Genomic DNA, 19,962 nt, shown 5'->3' with positions numbered 1-19,962 from the left:
GCCTGATGTCGGTGTGGGTGCTCATGTGGCTAATGCATCCTTTTGCAGTACCACACTAGGCCATTCTCACATTCCTGCCTGTACTGAGAGATGCTATAGAAATACTTGCTTTGTCTCCCTTTGTTCTCTGGGGCTGTACATTTGTGTTGTGCTCGTGAACAAAACCAGCCTCTCATTTTCCATTAACTTTTTTCCCCCGATACCTCAGTCAGGGAGTGTGGCAAAAACATGTTTTGCAATGAACTATCCTGATTTGGCACTTTGTGTCAGCTCTGCAAAATTCTATGGCCATCTTCATCTGTGAAACGAGCTGTGTTACAATAGCATTAAACTCTTGTCTTTCTCTAATCACTCTGATCAAGACAGATTACGAAATCAAAGCATTTGCTCTCTGGCTGGCAAATTTTTCCCACCTATTGCAAAGCTGCATTTGAAATTTCCTTTTAGTGTCCATTGCTCTTCGGAAGAGCTTTTGGCAAGTCAGAGTAAAAACTATTTTGAAAGTATTGTGCCTATCTGTTTAGAGAATAAAGTTACTATGAATTAACTCTTAAGGAGTCTGCCCAGGTTAGAATTTTAGACCCCAAAATGGGTCTACAATTGTTGTGTGGATCAATTAAAAACTGAGATTAAAAAGAAAGGGCAAAAGAGAAGCTAGACTTATTCTAGCGAGGCAAACAGGGAAAGAAATAGGTCCTCTGGTACCGCCTAGGGAAGATGGGCAGCTTCATAGTGCACACTTTACAATCACTTCAGTAACTGAAATGAAGTGTCTGAAAGACTTAAGTTCTTGTGACTTGCTTTACAAAACACTCCTTTTCTAATGCGTATCTTACAATATCATTGGTCTACTAAAAATGCACTAATTAATTTCTTCCTGAAGTTAATGCAGTCCTTCTAAAGTTATTCCTGTTGTCCCTGAGAAATAAAGAAAAAAAATTAATAATTCAGGACATCAGGTTTCTGTACTGCAGTTTGCAAAAGTGAGAGGTTAGAGGAATGTTGATGCTGCTGAAAATCTTCCTACTCCCATGGCTGTCTGAGTCTTGAAAGAGAAGAATTAAAATACAACAAAACCCTAGACCTTTAATTATAACCTAATCATCTTGATCAGAGCAATAAATATCACAAATGTGAGGCAAGTATTTGTGTGAGAGTGCAGGACAGAGAAAGGTTTAGGGCAAGGATCAGTGGAAAATCTTTAGAAATGATGTAAGAGAAAGCAAAGGCAGGGATTGGAGTTTGTAGCCTACAGCAGAGACTATAAAAACTCTGAAAGAAAGCTGAACATTAGGGATAAGTTAGGAGGAAGAACATAGCAGGACCATTAAGATTGGAATTGTTTGTATCCAATGCAAGGTAAGAGGAGTGAGGACAGAGATGGGCTGGGGATGTTTTGTGTCTTCTGCTCTGTTTACAGAAGATTTCTTCCCTTCTGTGCTTTCTTCCTTTCAATTTTTTTTCAAGTTTTTTGTATTAACAGGCATGCACAAGGTATACACATGCCCATGTCTAATGGGAAAAGCACAGCTTCTTTTTCCAGTTGGAGATTAAGATAATAAGATGCCTATCACCTAGTATTTTTGGTACTAAAACTGAACTAATAATATTCAGTGGAAACTGATTTCCTTCAGCTAATCAGCCAATATTTAAACAAGATGTGTCGGTGCATTTTAAAACAGTGACTAGTTACTTTCATGCTTCTGCAGTGCTTTGCAGTAAACTGCTCTCTGGTTATATTGTTATGGATTTTCCTCTGTATTTATTATTGTCAAATGCATATTACCTCTTAAAATAAGCTGAAGAGCTAATACAGAATAATTCATTTGCATTACTAAATACTTTATGTGGTAGACAAGTTTGCTGCATGTAATATATTGTAAAACACAAGATAAATTATTTAGGAAAAGTCTTTAATTTATGGTTCTGCAAAAGGGTTTTATTATATCCCATATTAGATAAATGTTGATCCAGATTCTGATGCATTCCTGCAATTATAGAATAACCCTGCAAAAACATTCCTACACTAACAGAGTAATTATCATTATCCAGGGATCTGATTACTTCAGCTTTGTACCACTGTAAATGAAGGCAGACTGATTCAGTGATAGTCATTGTCGTTTCTCCATTCTGGCTTCAAAACTATTTCACTGTTTCTTTTTGCCTCCCAGACGGGAGTTGTACAAGTAAATACCTGTGAATAACCTTTGGTTTAGATGCCCAGAGGCTACAGAATCCACTAATTTTTGAAACACAAGCACAGAGTGCCATTAGCTTTCCTTAATGTTCTCTTCAATGTGGAATGACCGTACTCTCATGGGGAGTGTGGAGCTGAAAGCTGAGGAACAGCGGGGTGGTTTTGTGCCTCTGCCCACTGATTCACTCAGAAAGCCTGGGGCAAATTATTACATTTATCTGCCTCTGCTCACCTGTATTCAAAATGCAGCTCAACCCACTTTTCTTGTAAAATACTTTGAATATAATGAGGAATAACAGCCACAATAAACCCCAACCCCAAAACAGGCAAATCTATGGTGTAAATGATGGGAAAAACTGCAAAATATATCTGGCTGGACCAGGTATTCTTCAGTATCTATAAATACCTGCCACACTGATTTCAGCAGATTAGGGCTTCATTTTCACTCTTTGAATGAATGACAAGCGTACCTCTCTGGGCTTCTTACACAGCAAATTAAAAACTTGAACCAACAACAGTTGTAAGAACTCTCTTGATTGACCGTGACAAAGATTACAAGCGATTGCAGCTTTCCTTTTCAACCCAGAGAAACAGATTACTCTCTAATTTCCATTTGCAATGCATGTTCTTCAGTTAATATCCTTGATCGGAACATTTAAATGTGTTTATCCAGTAAATCAGCATGAGTGTTTGATTCTCTTGTTAGAAAATTCTAATGCCATTATTGTCTCTTAAGAGCTTGTCTTGAAGGCATATCTTGAAGGAAATTTTTACTGGACTTTGAATGGCCTATGTCTTTGTATTGATAGCATATTCTGATAATATACTCTTCATACCAAGTATGAAGAGCTTCCACTTGCCACTCCAGTGCTGTTAGGAAAGGAGATGATTTTTTTCTGAATGTAGAAAACCACTATATATTTCTTGATTTTTATTGATAGAAAAGTTTCTTATTTTTACTTCAAATGCTGAAGATGGCACTCTAACATGAACAGTTGTTAGTTCTCATGCTAAAGATGAAGGAAGCAAGCTAAATGTAAAGTTGTTAGAAACGTTGAGAGAAGTTGGCATGTTCAGTCAGTACATATATAAATAGGGTAAGGTTGAGAGTTTGTTGGCAATGAAGAATAGTCTAATAATGTTTTGTTTCCACTGTGCATACCAAGAATATGGTAGCTCGCTCAATTATCTCACTTAGGAAAGGTGGAAATAGGTTCTCCCCATTAAGAGATATTTTCTTACACTTCATAGCATCCTTCTTATTTAATAGTCCGTAGGCTTCTAGATGGATTTTATGACTTCTGTTTGCGTCTCCTACTTTTATGGTATTAATATGAGTTTGGGGTTTTTAATTTCTAAAATCTGCTGCTAAAAAAGGGTTTATTACACAGCGTCGTCAGTTTTGCAAGATGTTTGTCTCCTTTCTGCTCCTTTTAAGGAAAAGTGTCCCCATTTGTTCTGCACGGCAGTTTGGTTTCATGCTCTTTATTCAGATGAAGAGATGAGGACCATGACTGGCTGGTCTTCCACAAGTGTTTGTTCACCTTTGTCAGTACATTTTTTCATGATTCGTGCTTGTGTCTGTTAAGCAAATGCACCCCAGCAAAGCTGTGTTCATTTGTACCCTTTCCATACTCTGCCACATTTTCAGCCTTTCTTCATACGAACTGTTCGATTCCTGTGCTGCTCCCGCAAATGGTGCATCTTCCATGGCGAAGGTCAGTGCAGAGTCTAGTCAAGCCCTGCAGGGACTAAGCCATCACTGAATCTGTTTTATCTGAGTACAGACTGCAGGACAGTTGTACACTTGAGCATCCTCTGACAGCACGTGTGTCTACCAAAATAGCTGAGTCAGCATTTACAATAGATACGTCAGTAAGATACAGGCAAAGATGATTATCATGGTGATATGAAACCACATCAGGATGAAACACTGGAAATCATATTGTTACAGTGGATGCAATCACTGAAATGAAGACTTTGAAAAACGGTGACTAATCTGAATTGCCTTCTTGAGAAACCTTTAATGAACTTCATTTTCAGAACGTGGAACATTCTTGGCCTTGAAATACTGTCAGACAACATGTTTCATCTGGGACACAGATATGCTTAGGTATTATCTCAAAATCACTTGTCTTATGCCTCTTGCATAAGTTCATAAATTTTAAGTTCTCTCTGGTTACATCAGATGAAACCTACCTGCATCTATTCATCTACATAGTTGGGAAACTGAAAATAGAGGGAAGTTTACATTGGAGAAATTGACAGTGTCGGTACCATGTATCTGATAAAATATATGACATTGTTAAAAAATCTACACCAACTCCAGGAAACATATTATTAATAACATAAAGAACCTGGCACGGACTGCTTACATTTCATTTTGCCACAATCCCATGCTTCAATGTCTTGCTTCAGTATCTTTTTAGAAAAGAGTATGTAAGAAGTGCTTCCTATCTCGTCTGTGGGATGAGAGCAAAACCACCACTCTAACCTATTTTTGGACTGTGCTTTTTTTTCTGAGGGTGGGATTTGTTTCAATTTTTCTCCCTTTTCTTTGATATTTACATGACAGGAAATTACACTTGAGATATACACAGTCCCTTAGGAGTTTCTGAAGTCACTGGGACTGCTGGTATTGGCATATTTTTGGCTTTGGGGTAATGAATATGCTCAGAGGATCTATCCTACAACTTTCAGAAGTAGAGAAAAATTGTTGCAGCAAGAGCAGACTTATTCTCAGAGCTCCACACAAGCTATTTATAAGTTGTTCTTTCGGTAAGATATTCATCCATTGTAGCTGTGTGCTTCTACGGGAGAACTTATCTTGGGCCGCATATCTCCGGGACACAGGGCTCTACCCACCCTGGGGACAGTGATGCACAGACATCAATATGATGGATACAAAATGTCCATTTATTTAGCTGCGTCACACGCTTATATAGCTCTTGCGCTTCCTGTTCCTGCCACTCCTATGGGGAGGAGTCTATCTTTCCGTCACATCCCGTGATCTTCCGGTCGCCAATCCCTGTCTATTCCCCTACAATCCATCATAACTTTACTGGTCATAAGGTAAATTCCCATCAGGTATCCAATCCAAGGCTGGTGAGGCCAATGTTAAGGCTCAATGGTACCTTTGATTAAGGTAGGTAGCAGCAGATAATTTTCTAGTTTGTGGCTTCGGAGCAACAACAAAATACATCAGTAACTGGCTTACAGACACAGCCGTGATTTCCCCCAGCTGGTTGGAATCTGCATGGTATGAGAGAAATTGATAGGGGCTAACAGGTGATGGAGGCTCACCAGTACCATCCCAGTGCACATACAGCAGAGGACTGAAGTCCTAAGGGCACAGCCAGGAGCTTCCCAGTGCCTATGGGATAGTTATGCCTTGGCTCTGCATCAGGCCAGTTTGGGAGCATACAGCACAAAACCTCAAGGGCTTCTGGGTGCAGCCACACCGTGCTCATTGCAAGAGCAAGGTTCTCATTTGCAGGTGAGCTTGGGCTCATCCCGTGTTGCAACGAGCAGAGCATAGTCATCAATACATAGTGGCAGCTGAAGTGAAAGATTATAGTGCAAGGCATGATGTCTTGCCTCGGTTCTCTTGCTAACAGGCCAGCAAGAAAAATAAAGCTCTTGTGATTTATACTTGCGGAGTAATCTCCACAGTAATGTGAAATATGATAGTTCAAATGGGTAAGAACAATGACAGCTGTTACCATTTTTGACAGGCAATGGGTTTGGAGCTTGGTGATGTATTGCATGCTGTCTGGAGTTTGTTCAGCCCACTTATCTTCAGGATGTCATTTTGTTTTTTGTTTTTCTCTTTAAAAGAAAAACATCTTTTAAGTCCTTTGGTTTGATGTTGGAGACTTAACAGTTTCTGTTTGGTAAAGAATTTTGCTTTCTTGTGATCTTTTCTTGGAAAATGGCTCTGCTCAGATTCCTAAGAAAAAGTTTTGAATGTTTATCCTGCTTTGATAAGGTAAAATAATGTTCTCTCTTTTATCTTTATTTTTATTTTAATTGGACCTGCAACAAAGATAGCTAATTTTATGAGGAATTTTGCTTTTGACACATTTCAAGGTAAAATATCACTAAAACATAAATATGTCTGAATTTCAGACTTGCAATTACATTTGGAGAAGGGTAGACCATATTTTATGTCAGATATACCAGACCAGACCCTGAGATACTAAAGACATGGAAGTATACCCCAGTCCCTTGACCTATCTCTGTGAAATTGGTGGTGAAGAGTTTTCTAGAAGAAGGGTGGAAACTCAATACAAGTGAGAAGCGTGTGTCTTGCAAAGTCCCACGGGGTGGTCAGAGCTTTATTTGTTCTCCTCCAGTAACAAACAGAACAAACCTGCTTCTTTCTCCTGCCTTGGCCGTAACAACACATGAAAATCAGCACAACAGGATCTTGCTGGACTTAATTTTGCTCCCTTTTAAACCAGTGACATTGCTTCTTAGCTACTCATTTCTATGGGAAATAGAGCCAAGCTTTAAGTCCTTACAATTTCCTCTGCTTCTAATTTCACTGGCGTCAAGTTCTAACCAGTTAATCAAATGTCTTTTGTGTTGCAGGTGCCTTAATGTTTATTTTGATTAGTGTACCAGTTGCTATTTTTAGGTCTTTGGTCTTTGGGTTGAATGAATGCCAGCACAGACCTTAAACCATAACAAATGTGTTTTTAACCTTGCCATTTATTTTTATGTCTCTATATCCAAATAATCAGGATGTGGTTACCTGTGAAGGTAGTAGACTACTACTTCAAATTTCAATGCACACCCACATATAAAAATATACATTATAGAGGTTACAGCTTTAAAAACACCGGGACAGACTCTTGTCTGACTTTAATGGCTGTTGCCATTGGACTTGAGAGACAGTAGTACCACCTGGTTTACTGCTTTGTCCTAGTCCTTTGATTCCAGTGAATTTAGTCTGCTTCACCCCTACAGAATAACCATCAGCTTTCTTCCTTGCTGCTGATCCCTCATGGACAATATATAAATATAAAAAAAATTATAATGGGGTAACCAAATAACAGAAGAACATGTAAAAAGTATTGAAAAAGCCAAGCAAGAAACAGTTTCAAGAAACAACACTACAAATTTTATATCTTTACTTTTTAAAACTGGACTCCAAACACTTTTGTGGCTTTTTTCTTTTGTAATGTGGGAAAAAGTACAAATCCAAATGGTTTTTACCATGTTTTCTGCCTGAGCTAATGGGAAATTTTCTATGCAGAGGATAAAGCAACTATCGTACATCATAGAAATGTATTTATATATACTTTTTATTTCTGCTCTTGCCAAGTGGAGAGTCAGCAAAGAATGGCAGAATCAGGCTGGAATTATACTCTGGGGCAGGACCCAGAGACAGAGTTATCAGCAAATTAGCAGATACATTCAGCACTAGAGGCCCCAGCCTAGTTCTTATTAACATCAGCTGAAATATTCCCACCTGCACGAGTTGGAGTTACATCAGGTTTTAAGAGCTAGATCCAAACAAGGGCTTAAACAATGCAGCCTAAACCCACAGCCAGAGAAACTCCTGCAGGAAGCAGCTTCCTGAGCCTGTCATGGTTTAACCCCACCTGGCAACTAAGCCCCACACAGCTGCTCACTTACTCCCCTTGGTGGGATGGGGGAGAGAATCAGAAGAGTAAAAGTGAGAAAACTCATGGGTTGGGATTAAGACAATTAAATAGGTAAAGCAGAAGCCATGCACGCAAGCAAAGCACAGCAAGGAATTCACTCACTCCTTCCATTAGCAGGCAGGTGTTCAGCCATCTCCAGGAAAGCAGGGCTCCATCATGCATAACAGGTACTTGAGAAGACAAACACTATTGCTCCAAATGTCCCCCCTCTTCCTTCAGCTTTTTATTGCTGAGCAAGGCATATATGGTGTGGGATATACCTTTGGTCAGTTGGGGTCAGCTGTCCTGGCTATGCCCCCTCCCAGCTTCTTGTGTACCCCCAGCCTGCTCACTGGTGGGGTGGTGCGAGAAGCAGAAAAAGCCTTTGCTTAGTGTAAGCACTGCTCAGCAGTAACTAAAACATCCCTGTGTTAGCAACATTATTCTCATCCTAAATCCAAAACACAGTACTATACCAGCTACCAGGAAGGAAATTAATTCTGTCCCAGCTGAAACCAGGACAGCCTCCCAAAACTTCACCTTCCCTGCATTATTTAAAGGCTTTGTCAGCATCTGCAGTTCTGCAGCTGGGGAATGTGGTCAGGACATCACCTGAGCAATGGATTTCCATGTAAGATTTTCCCACATATGGGAGCTGGATAACTTTACTTCAGGTTCCAAATAAGATCCTGGAAGTTGTGGCTACCATTAACTCATGTTGAGGACTGGTGAAATGCAGCCTTGCTTTCGAACTGCTGCTGGGAAGGTATGTGATTTCTGTAATAGCTTTAGGTGCCTGTCCAGCATGTGGGAAGGTCAGGGGCAACCTGGGTGGTTATGAGCCAAAGTCCCCCTGCTTACAAGTGAGTGTCTAGTTCATCTGGTTTTAACACGAGTTTGCATTCATTAGTTCTGCCTCTGCAAGGACTGGCCCATTGTGCAGAAAGGAATTAAAAGATTTGGAGGGCTGTAAAGGAGCAAAAAGGAGGGAGCTGATTCTCCACCCAGAGGTGAAGGGCAGTCAGCTGACACTATCTGGTTTTTATGCAGTGACTCTGTAAGATAAAACATATTAACAGCCATGGGAGCAGAACCTGCCTTTGCTTTCACTTCTTAAAGATCTCTGGAGCAAGGTTCCTCTGCAAACTTGGGAATGCATCTGTGAAACCATTAATGGATTGTTCTCCTTTACAGATGCTGCAGTTCCAGCTTGTTGTCGTGCATTTGGCCCTTGCGACTACCCTGCTGCTGTGGCACTCTAGCTCAGTGCTCCTCGTGGAGGCAGTGCCAGAGGTAGGTAAATGTTTCTGGTGGTTGTCACATAACCCTGCTCTTCCTCTGGTTGTTCTTGGCCACAGAGTGTGGAAGACACCATGATCTCCAAACTGTGTTGGAAGGTGAACAGTGGGTATTGACTCTCTGAGGGCAAAGCAGGAGCAGGAGTTCCCCAGTGAAGAGTGATGCAAGTTGCATGGCTCTGGGAGGACAGGCAGAATTAAGTCTCACTCAGATTCATGCAACTTCCCCTGAAGCATCATGGGATTTTCTGTGTGTTAAAACTGTTGTCCAGTGACTTTGGATAGCGAACTTCCTCAAGAGGGGAAGGAGATGATGGGGTGGGGAGGAGCAAACTCTTCTAACACTGAAGGGAAGGTTTCCTCCTTCTTCTTAAAGACAAATAATGCATGAGAAGTCTGCAGCTTTCAGAAGCCACAAGGAGATCCCTGAGAGAACACCACCTGCACAAAAGTTACAAATTATAGGAGACAGAGAGAGAAAGAGAGGGAAGCAGCAACGTAACTTGCCTAAGCTTGCAAAGGAAAGCAGCAAATGTCTCGCATTTCATCCAGTACAATATGCAGAGGTTGCACCTGAAATTACTTCTACTCTATCCTCTTTTTTCATGTCATCTTGACACAAAACAGTTCTGGCAGGAACGGTATTTATGTAATAGTTTCATGCTATAAAAACATCAAGGATCTAAAAGTTTTATCAAAGTAGCACTGTTTGGCTGTAGAGTCTTTACAGAGGTTTTTAAGATCAGCTTAGAAGTTAGATGCGTAGTGAAGAATGTTGATGGATCCTTCTACCTTGCTTTCTGTCTTCAGATAACTATGCCCTGATTATACAAAATAATATTTGTAATAGAAAATAGGGCTTGGGGGAACCGCTCCCCACATCAGTGCTGCGGCAGCTGCTGTTCTGATGCCACAGAGACCTGGCATCCTGTCTTTACCAATGATAGATTTTTTTTTTTTTTTGGTGAAAAGAATATAACAACAGAACATCTTCAGAGACTTTCTGGTCCAGAGACCTGCGCTGGACCAGGGCATGTTTTAGCTGCTACTGAGTCTGAATGTCTTTGAAACAATTTAAAATCTTGGTATCCATGATGTCCTTTCGCGATGTGTTCCACTTCATCTATGTGCTGTGTTTAAAAAGTAGCTCCTTATATTTATTTTAAATCTGCCATCTGATGACTTCACTGGGTGGACTGGGGAGCTGTTTTTCTTGAGGAAAATATTACTAGTCGTTATTAACCTCTTTGCTGCTTGGAAGTTTATAAACCCTCCACTGTACCCCCATCCCCACTCTTAACTATTTGCTTATCTGTGAAGTTGTGCTTTGTTGTTGACCATAGGAAAACTTGTCTCCGACTATCATTTTAACTGTCTCGTTAGTTTTTACAATTCTATCATATCCTTTTTAAGACCAAGTAAGTGGGACTGCACAAAGTACTCAAGAGCAGAGGCTAGTTTTTACCTTCTAGTTTCAAATGTTATTGTAGATATTTATCCGCACTAACCAGAGGGGAGAGTTCAGTCTTTTTAAAGGCACAATTTTGTTGCAAACTTATATGAAAGTTTTAACCCTGAAAGGGAACAGAAAGGATTGCTCAGTGTACTTGAGGTTCATAAAAAATAAAGTCAGAGGACAATATGAGATCCTTTACAAAAGTATTAACAGTGCTACATCATTTGTGCGATCATTGTGGTCATATGCTCCTTGTTATATAAAGAGCACATTTTTATACACTCCATCACCGGTTATGTCACTTGTCAGTAGTGGGAAATGTCATCACCACAACTACAGTGTGGACCACAGTAGATACAAGCATATTACATCATCCATGTGATGGCTTCCTTTACGTTTGTACTAAACCCACTGTGTATGAATAAGACAGGCAGTGGTGTGCTTCTAAAGAGAGACAAAAACATGCTTCAAGGCATATAATAAAAGTTTTAGTTAGAAATTTTTATCTAATTCCATGAAGATTAAGTGGAGCAAGAAGGAAAACGTTTCAGCTGAAGAGAGAATGATTTGAGCTTGACACCTGCTTTTGTAGACTAGCTGCTGCCCTATATTTTTCTCTTATTTGCAAACCAACTATTTAATTTTGATTTGTTTCATTTCTCTCTTGATAGACCCCAATATCCTCAGCTATTTCAGATAGCAAAGTAGAGTTTGGCTTTGAAAAGGTGTTAAAAGGCTGATGTCTTAACTAAGGTTCAAAATTCTGTGTCGAGTCAACATACTGTTCTTTCCTTTCCTTCTCCTCACATAGTGTTACTGCATAAATTCTTTGAATGTCAGTGCTGAGCAAGTTTATCTTGGGTATGTTTTGCATAACAATTAATATGTCAGCTTTGGATGGAAAGTTCTGTATAAGTTTTCATTACTATTTATTAGCATTGATTTAAAAAATGAAAATCAGTTTTCTGAATAATATCAGGATGGATATTGGAGTCTAGTAATGGTGATTGCAGTTTTAAAAAGGATTAAATTACTGAGCTCATGCTATAAGTGATAACTAATAACACTGCTGACATAGGGATAGTGGGCTGGCCTACAAAAACAGGCTTTGTGAAGTAATAAATATTGATAACTCTTGCAATAATAATAAAGGCAAGTTCAAGTCTATGAAAAAAAAATCCCAACCTTTTATGGCAAACTCCTGTGAGTGAAAAATGGACATGTTTCACAGAAGGGACTTTGTTTTTAAACATTGGCCTACGTTTAGTATCCTAGTGATTATGTATTTATAGGACTGCTGCTGTGACACTGGTTGAAATGGTTTTTCTGGAACTTGAGCAGCAAGCAAACATACCTCCTTTCTTTTGCAGCCTTTGGAGCCTTCTACTGCTCTGGGCATGGGAGCACATCCTATTGCCAGTGAAGGCAAGTCAGCTACCAACCTGGCAGCCAAACTATTCCTTCTTGATGAGCTGGTGTCTCTGGAGAATGAGGTGACGGAGACCAAGAAGAAGAGAAGTTTCCCAGGATTTGGCTCCCCAATCGACAGGATTTCTTCGACCTCTGTGGATGCTAAAGGCAAGCAGAGGTAAATTCTTAGATGCTCCTACCAGTGATAAAGTTAGAAGTAAGGCTCTTGGTAGGTGTCCCAGATACATCTGGGTTAGCTTTAGCCACCAGCAGGTTTATTGGTCAGTTGTGAGGTGCTTGTGATCAGGGTACCAGAAACCATTCTGGTTGCATGGTGTGTAATCCTTCAGCTGTGAGGTATAATACACGTACTAGTTCATTTATCCCTGCAGTTCCATACAGCTAACAAAGAACATTCAAGCATAGGGGTTTTTTTTGGTATGTTTCTTTCCACTCATGTGAACCAACATTCAGTTTAAAACTGCCGTTTTGGTCATGAGATTATTTAAAGCAAAAATATGCCTGTGGTTCAAAAGCAGAGGGGGCAGGACTAGGTGTCCCCAAGGCTGGGGTGAAGGGAAGGTATGGTGGTGTGCACGTCTTGAATAGCAAGATGAAGAACATGTCATGAAAATGGGCAGTTAATAGAATGTGTTTGAAGACCTCAATCAACTTATGATAAAGCAGAGTTTAATCAATACAGCGGTACAGCAATACCTTCACAGTACACATTTGAAGATAACCATGATTATAACAGGGCTAAGCAATGATGTTTGGTATGGCTGGGTGAGCCAGTGAGTTCGGGGCAAAGCTCAAGGGGCTGGTCGCTGTATCTGATTAACTGTCTTGTTCCTTTCTTCTGGTAACTGTCTTCTTTTGGATGGAATCCCCAGTGCCACGAAGTATTTAATAACATGCTTAAAGCTTAATCTGGAAGTGGAAAGTTTTTGCAAGAGCCAGTCAACATTACAAGTATTTTTTTTTTTCAAACAGAGTTTTGCAATATTTTCATATTGTTTTTCCATTTATCTACCCAGTCTGCTACTAGGACTTTTTGACTGCAGCCAAAAGTGATAAAATACGAATTTCTTAAAACCTTGAGTAGAGCTATTCTGTTCTGTATATCTCTTCAAGAAATCAGAATCAGCTCATTCTTTGTATGCTTTTTAGCATGTTTTCCCCTTCCAGGGGAAGAAATACAAGGTAATTCTTGAAGCTGCAGTGCACTTTTTATGAAAAAGTACATAGTATTCCCAATTTGTTTTGTACTTTTTGGGTGGAAATCTTGTTTCATTCTATATGCAGTACAAGGAAAAAACCATGAAAAAGGGAATTGTGAAAATTATCCAAGTTTTCTAACAGCTTGTCTCTGAATAATAAGCTCATGCAAATGAGTGACACATTGCACAAAATTCCTCCTTTCCCAGTATCATCAGCACAGTTTGCAGTTTTGCATTGAGATTATTACTTTGGGGGAAATGATTAGCTTTTGAGTTTGGGATTGAATTATTTTTTAGAACCTCTGAGCTGCCTTGATCACTGCATTGATAGTCAGATACTACCATCAGCACAGACCACAGATCAGATGAGTGCTACAACACAGTAGAAAGGCTGTACCTTTAGGGGGAAACAGGCAGAGGCCGCTGCACTTAGACGAGTAAAGCAGAGGACTGTCATGCACACAGTAGATAACAGCCCATTTCTGTACCAGCTGAGATGGTTACCTTTAGAGACCAGGTAATGACTTTTGAAGTGCGAAAGCTGTTCAATAGATTCAGCCCCCTGAATTAATACAGTGTGTGTGGAGCCTGGCAACACAGCAGAAACTTTTGGAAAAGAGCAATTCAAATATAAGTCCACTTAACAGACTGTTGTGGCAACCACCAGTTACAGGAAGGCCCAGATCATAATCTTGCTCATCAACATTGATTTATAAAGTTTTGATAGCATGGGAAAAGCATGCAAGAAGACATGAGTCCTCAGAACATGTAGAAAGATCTACAGACAGAGGGAGAGAAGGAGACTCCAGGAATCTTAGAAAAGGCTATTTTAAATAAAGAACATCACTTTGTCCCTAGAAAGTGCTGAAATAGGCACAGTCTGGTTTGGAAGATGGAAACGGTGCAGCAGCCTGGGGAGGGAGCAGTGGCTGTCCTGTTGTGGCTCGGGATGGCCACGAGAGGGGAAGCTCCACTGCACTGCACTGCCTGCCTGCTCAGCCTTTCCCCTTGGCTTGAGGTTACAATTTCCTTCTCTGTTAACTACAGAGCACGATGGTACTACAACTTATGACACAGAATCCCCCCGCTCCCCATCATAAGCCAATCATCGGAAATTAATTCCCGTTTTTATCAGGTCAGGTTCAGTATGAGTCCAGCAGCCCAAGTCTCCCACCTGCCCCTCACCAGCTTGTGCCTACACCGGGGGGGAAGAGAGTACTGCCCTGGGCGTTCTTTCTCTTTGCTTTCTCGGTGGCTTAGCGCAACAGAGATGTTTGAGGAAGGGACAGTGAGGACTATACAAATGGCTCCCCTTCATTGTGATGTGCTGTAGCTGCTCCAGCATGACTGATGTGGTGGTCCCTACACACATGGTAGAGTGTCAATTCCCATTTCTTGACCTCATCTGAAAAGCAGCTAGAAAAAAGGCAGTGTGAAATGGGCTGCTCATGCTGGAATGATGCCTCTGGGCTTCAGCCCATGTCAAAGAGGTGTGAGGAAAGGAGACTGCTCATATGAGCCATGGACTAGACAGATAGTCCTGGGCACGGTGTACAGAGACCCCAGCGCCATAGGCTCTGTAACCATGGCAGTGCTAGCACATAGAGTTAGAGTGCACCATAGCATGCTGTCCTGCTAGTTACTTTGCATTTGCCAACCTGCAGAACAAGATTTCTTGTTATTTATGTTCCTTTATGAGGACAGATAGACAAAAAAGTTCATCTTCCAGGGCTTTTCGTAGACTTGCATTTCACTAGCAAGTAGTTCCAAGGGTGAAAGTTGAGGTTATTCTCAGCTGCAGAAAATCTCATTTCCACAATTAATTACAATTTCTGCTGGTGGAAAAAATGCTCAAAAAATGCTGAATTAAGATGGGAAAACTTCTTTTTTTATATAAAAAAGTAATAATATATTCCTGCATATAACTTCTTTCTCACTTTTCTCATGCCCTCAAATCATCACGAAATGTACCATATGGAGGAAAAAAAAAACCAAAACCAAAAAACTCCCATTTTCATTCTCATCAAAGGGTTGCTACTATACAATTTTGAGAGCAGTGCATTGCAAGAGACATTGCAGGAAAATCCTGCCAGGGCTTCTGTGATTTGTCCCCTCTGTTACTATGCAGTATTTTCTACCTACTTGCTTATCATTGCTCCAGCTGGCTCTGGAGATTCCAGGGAGCCAGGCTAATGGGTCACCTGAAGTATATGATACTATGCATGAAACAATTCCCCTTTATACATGCAATGTATCTTCTTTCTTTTATGATTAGCAGTTAACCTGTGAAGTTATATGCTGATGAATAAAAACAGGGATAGTGGATCAATATCAGCCAGTCTGCAAAACAGGTGCAAATCCTGCCTATTCTTTTGTAAGACAAGTGAAGCATCTTATTTTTAAACACTCACATCTTTGGCTGCTCCTGCACAGCTGTTCTGTCTGAACAATAAGTTGTTAGTGGCATGAGTGGAGGAATCAAAGATGTAGTAACACTTTGATTATTCCTATGATGTCTTTCCCCAGATCTTTCCTTCCTTTGCTTTTTTTCCCCCATGCAGGAAAGTGGTTGAGCTGCCTAAGAGACGGTTTGGAGTTCCTCTTGACCGGATTGGAGTGAGCCATCTTGGCAACACCAAGGGTTAGCAGTTCCTGCAAGTAAGCCAAAGTTCTCTGGGTGTGGGCAGGCTCAGAGAACCCCACCTGTTCTAAGTTACATGGAAGTACTCAAGTCATGCCGGTAGGCTTGGAAAGAGTGCCTTGGGGAATGATAGCTTCTTATAACGTGGATTGTGACTGTCAAGTTAGCTTGAATACCCTAAATTACAACTTAGTATCCCCCTACAAGAAAACAAGTATTCCTAACATTTTCATGTCCTGTAGACCACCTCACAGTGTCTTTGTCCAAGCCTTGCATTTCTGACATGGGAAAATGTAACATTTACTGCTTTTCTGCCTACAGGTACTTCTGCTCAGAATGACTGATGCTGTATTGAAAACATTAGAGAAATATGGAAGATGCATCACTGCATGTCTTGTCATTGACTAATGATACAACACTCAAGGAATCGACCTCCTGCAAAATCTGTTTCACATTACATTTTACAAATGTTGCATATACAAATAACAAATTCAGTTCATCAGGTCAGAACGCTCTCACAGTTGTGCACGGTGTCACTGATAGGAGGGAACAGAAAAACATGTATATAGTTTAATTGCATGGCATTTATTTCTTAAACTTGCAGCAGTTCATTATCCTAGCAAGGACTGTTAGAATTTTTGGATTGAAAATAAAACTTCCAGAGATACCAACAGCAGTCCATGAAAAGCAGACAGTTTGCTTTGCACATTTCTTTCAAGAGGGTGTGTGTTTGGTAGATGAAGGAAAGATATAACAGATATGGGACAAACCTAGAATTTATTTGAACTGCTGTCTGGGAGAAGATGTCTACTGACTTCACTAGGAGTTAGCCTAAAAAAGAACTGTGGCCTTAGACCTTAGTATTTGTCCTGATGTTTTTAGCAGTCTTTCTCTTACCTCTGTACCATATTTAGACATGTTTTCATCATGTGGCAGATCCTGAAATGTGGTGAGACTTCTAGTTTCCTCCTCTAAGCTGAAGAATACATTTCACTCCTCGCTGTGCATAACATAGGATAGTGTCCAAATATGAAGTCATCTGCTTCCTAGGCCATCTGCATCATATGCCTTATTTTAGCCTCTTGATATGTGCATGGGGCATAATCAGACATCCGACTCCAGAAGTTCAAGTATTTCTCTCTCTGGTAAAAAGTAAACATGTCCTCTCCATTTCAGGGTAAACAGGTTATCTTAAATCCTGTTTCATGCTTTTCACTTCTTTCCAGATTATAAAATACAGCTGAAAAGAGCTGTTTGCTGACATCTCAATGCTCAGATTCCTAGCTGATATTTTCTAAACCTCACATGCTCCTTCTTGGACTTTGGTCCATGTCAGCTATATTCATTGGATTGCTGTTCTTGGGTATAAATCATCCTTAGCATTGCAAAAGAAGATCCATTAAGAAAGGGATTATGCAGGACTAAGGAAAAAAAATTTTGTTGCCAAACACCCTGTGTTAGACAGAGAGTAAGGCCGGAGTTAGGAATTACATGTTAATTTCCTAATCTTATATGAGGCACAAAGCACCTGGCCATAAGCTAGCAAATGGGGGAAAATGTAGTTAGCTTCTCAGTCAGCTACAGGAAATGAGTTGGGAAGTCAATGAATCTTTGAAGTTAAAGCTATTGTGAGGAGTGGGACTTTGGGACAATTGCCCCAGTTCAGGCCACAGTGGGAGATGAGGCTCTCACTCGGAAGGGCAGGTAGCATCCAATTCATGTCTGAGAGGGGCAGTGCTCAGCCATAGCAGGGGCCCTTCTCATTTTCCTTCTTGCTTACAGCCCTGCCCTGAGACCAGGACTGGTCCAGCCGTAGGAAATTTTCAAGAAACTTTGCTTTTCTTGACATCTCCAATATAGGCTGATGCTGCTGAAAGCAGCTGCACAAACCAGTAAATAACATCAAGAGGTGCCCCCGTCTTTCCCATCAGGTGGAGCACTCTCTAGCTGAGGTAGGTAATCATTCCTCTCTTGTTGGGTGAGTTGTCAGTGCTTGCGTGTGAGGTGAAGCACTGCAGATGCTTCCCAGACCAAGTTCTTGAAAGTCATAGAAAGAAAGAAGCACTGTTAAGTCCTTATGTGGTCATCGCGGGTTTCTGCTCCCTGCTTTTCCCCTGGTTCCACTGCTCGTTTTCTGCCTTTAAGTTTGCAGGTGAAAGCTCTGAGAGCTGGGCTGAGTGGGTGCATGTAGACTGGCTGACTCGAGACAGGATTTTCTGTCCATGCTACAAGCAAGTCTGCAAATGCAGTCCCAGAGAAGCTCTGACCCTGTCCTCTGCAGTGTACTGCCACTACCTACCCTGAGCCTGCCCTGCGGTTTAGTAAACAGTTATCTTGCACTGAGCTCCTCGAGACAGTCTGCAAATAATCTGCTTTCAAGGTAGCCATATGTATGGGGCATGGGCAGATTATGGAAGTGATGACCTGACCACTCATACAGCTGTCTGTCAAAAGCAGCATGGACAGTCATTGCATGACATGTTTTGGGAGACTCAGATCAGAGGAATCCAATGCTATCACAGCGGCTTTGCAAAGACACTGCTGGATCATAAAAATATTTAACGCTTGGCAGGTATTAGCCTGGGCTTCCAAATAAATTGGGGTTTTTAAAGCCTGTAAATTGTGTGCAGAAATGCCCTCCATCTGAGGGGTGATGTGAAAGCAAAGCAGGACAGAGGTGTCTGTGGTGGTGTTGCTTGGAACTGGGAGCTGGGAGCTTCAGTCCTGCTCTTGGCTTCCACCTCACTGTCTGGATTACTTGGGAGAAAGCAACAGCCGGTCTGTTCCTCTGCCCCATCCACCACAGAGCACACTGAGACCTCCTGTGGCTCAAAAAGCACTCTTTAAAATCCATAAATTGGCAGGTTTAAAATTGGCTGTTTAAAATATGATGATGTCTGAAAATCTGAACACCACAATTTGTTTTCAGAGGCAATATTGGACAGCTTCAGTCATTGTGCATAGCATGGATGTCAACAAACGTGAAATAAGGCTATACTGCAGCATTTGTTGCTCGCTAGATTTGCCCTGTGCTGCCTGTTGGCAAATCCATTCAGATGCCTGTGAAGATTTTCTGCTAATAAATCAACATGGTCTACTAGAATGTCTAAGGGAAATCCCTTTAATTATTGCCTGTGGGTCATTAACTTTAGCAAGAGTGACTGCCCAAGCACGGATAAGGTGTGAGCAGCCACAACGTGGAGATGGCACCTGAGGAAGAGTTTCTGTTCTGTGTGTTTAGGAGAAAGGACAGGACCCCACAGTGACATGTTGAGGGTGAGCCCAGGGAGACCATCACTGCCTTTGCTTCGAATTAGTAAATGAATTGCATTCGACGCTTAATTATCATTCTGGCAGAAGCAGCTAACACAACAACATAGAGTGCCTGTGAGGCAATAATGGGGTAGTTTGGGTACCGTGAGCACTGAAATAACTGTGCTGATAGGATGTAGCACAACGTGTGAGCTAAAAATCACTGCTAACCAGCATGGTGCATTGCACTCCAGGGAATTCCTGTGCCTAGGATCAGAGCAAGCTGTTAAATAGGAAGCAAGCTGTTAAAGGAAGACACTGTATTCCTTTTCCTGACTTGGTGATGAGTTGTCACACCGGGTCGGGAATGCATGGCTACAGCTAGCAGGTAACAGATGGAGCCTGCTGCTCTGGCCTTTCATTGCACTGGGGTTTCCTGCAAGCTGAAAGCATCTGAGCTGAAAACCAGCTTGGGGCACTCAGTGTAGCTCTTGTAATACACCTCCCTTTCAGCTGGAGCACCAAACTCTTAAAGAAAAAGAGATCATTCTCTTGGCAATAGGCTGTAATTTTTTCCTGAATTTGGTGCTGTTGTGAGGGTATGTGAAAGTATGCTCCCACATACCTTTTCACTAGCACAAAAGCAACAGAAAATAGGAAGTGTGTTCTGAGTCACTACCAAGCAAATAACAAAGAAGTAATGTTAACAGCAAACTCGATTTTGCATGTCATTAGACCTCACTGATATAATCAAGCTGGTTTTATTCCATAGATGCCGTCTTTGGCCTGTAATAGGATTAATAGATCTCCTGTTAATGAAGTGCATACAAAGTACTG

The 19,962-nt window shown here is 41.1% G+C and overlaps 1 protein-coding gene across 2 annotated transcripts; it reads left to right on the top strand.

Moving 5' to 3' along the window:
• Nucleotides 1–1,292: 1,292 nt before the first annotated feature.
• OSTN (osteocrin) lies at nucleotides 1,293–18,944 on the top strand. Of its 2 annotated transcripts, none has more exons than XM_075098322.1 (5): nucleotides 1,293–1,359; nucleotides 9,043–9,141; nucleotides 11,973–12,190; nucleotides 15,794–15,890; nucleotides 16,195–18,944. In XM_075098322.1, the coding sequence occupies exons 2-4, from the start codon at nucleotides 9,043–9,045 to the stop codon at nucleotides 15,876–15,878; spliced, it is 402 nt and encodes a 133-aa protein (XP_074954423.1). In that variant the 5' UTR covers nucleotides 1,293–1,359; the 3' UTR covers nucleotides 15,879–15,890; nucleotides 16,195–18,944. The 2 variants fall into 2 exon arrangements, with proteins under 2 accessions (XP_074954423.1, XP_074954422.1); XM_075098321.1 differs by having other exon boundaries at nucleotides 1,294–1,359; nucleotides 15,794–15,873.
• The last annotated feature ends 1,018 nt before the right edge of the window (nucleotides 18,945–19,962 follow it).

Source organism: Phalacrocorax aristotelis, chromosome 7 (genome assembly GCF_949628215.1).
Source record: "Phalacrocorax aristotelis chromosome 7, bGulAri2.1, whole genome shotgun sequence".
In the NCBI taxonomy this organism is placed as follows: domain Eukaryota; kingdom Metazoa; phylum Chordata; class Aves; order Suliformes; family Phalacrocoracidae; genus Phalacrocorax; species Phalacrocorax aristotelis.
Note: the sequence above shows the minus strand (reverse complement) of the source record. Positions and strands in the feature narration are given on the sequence as shown.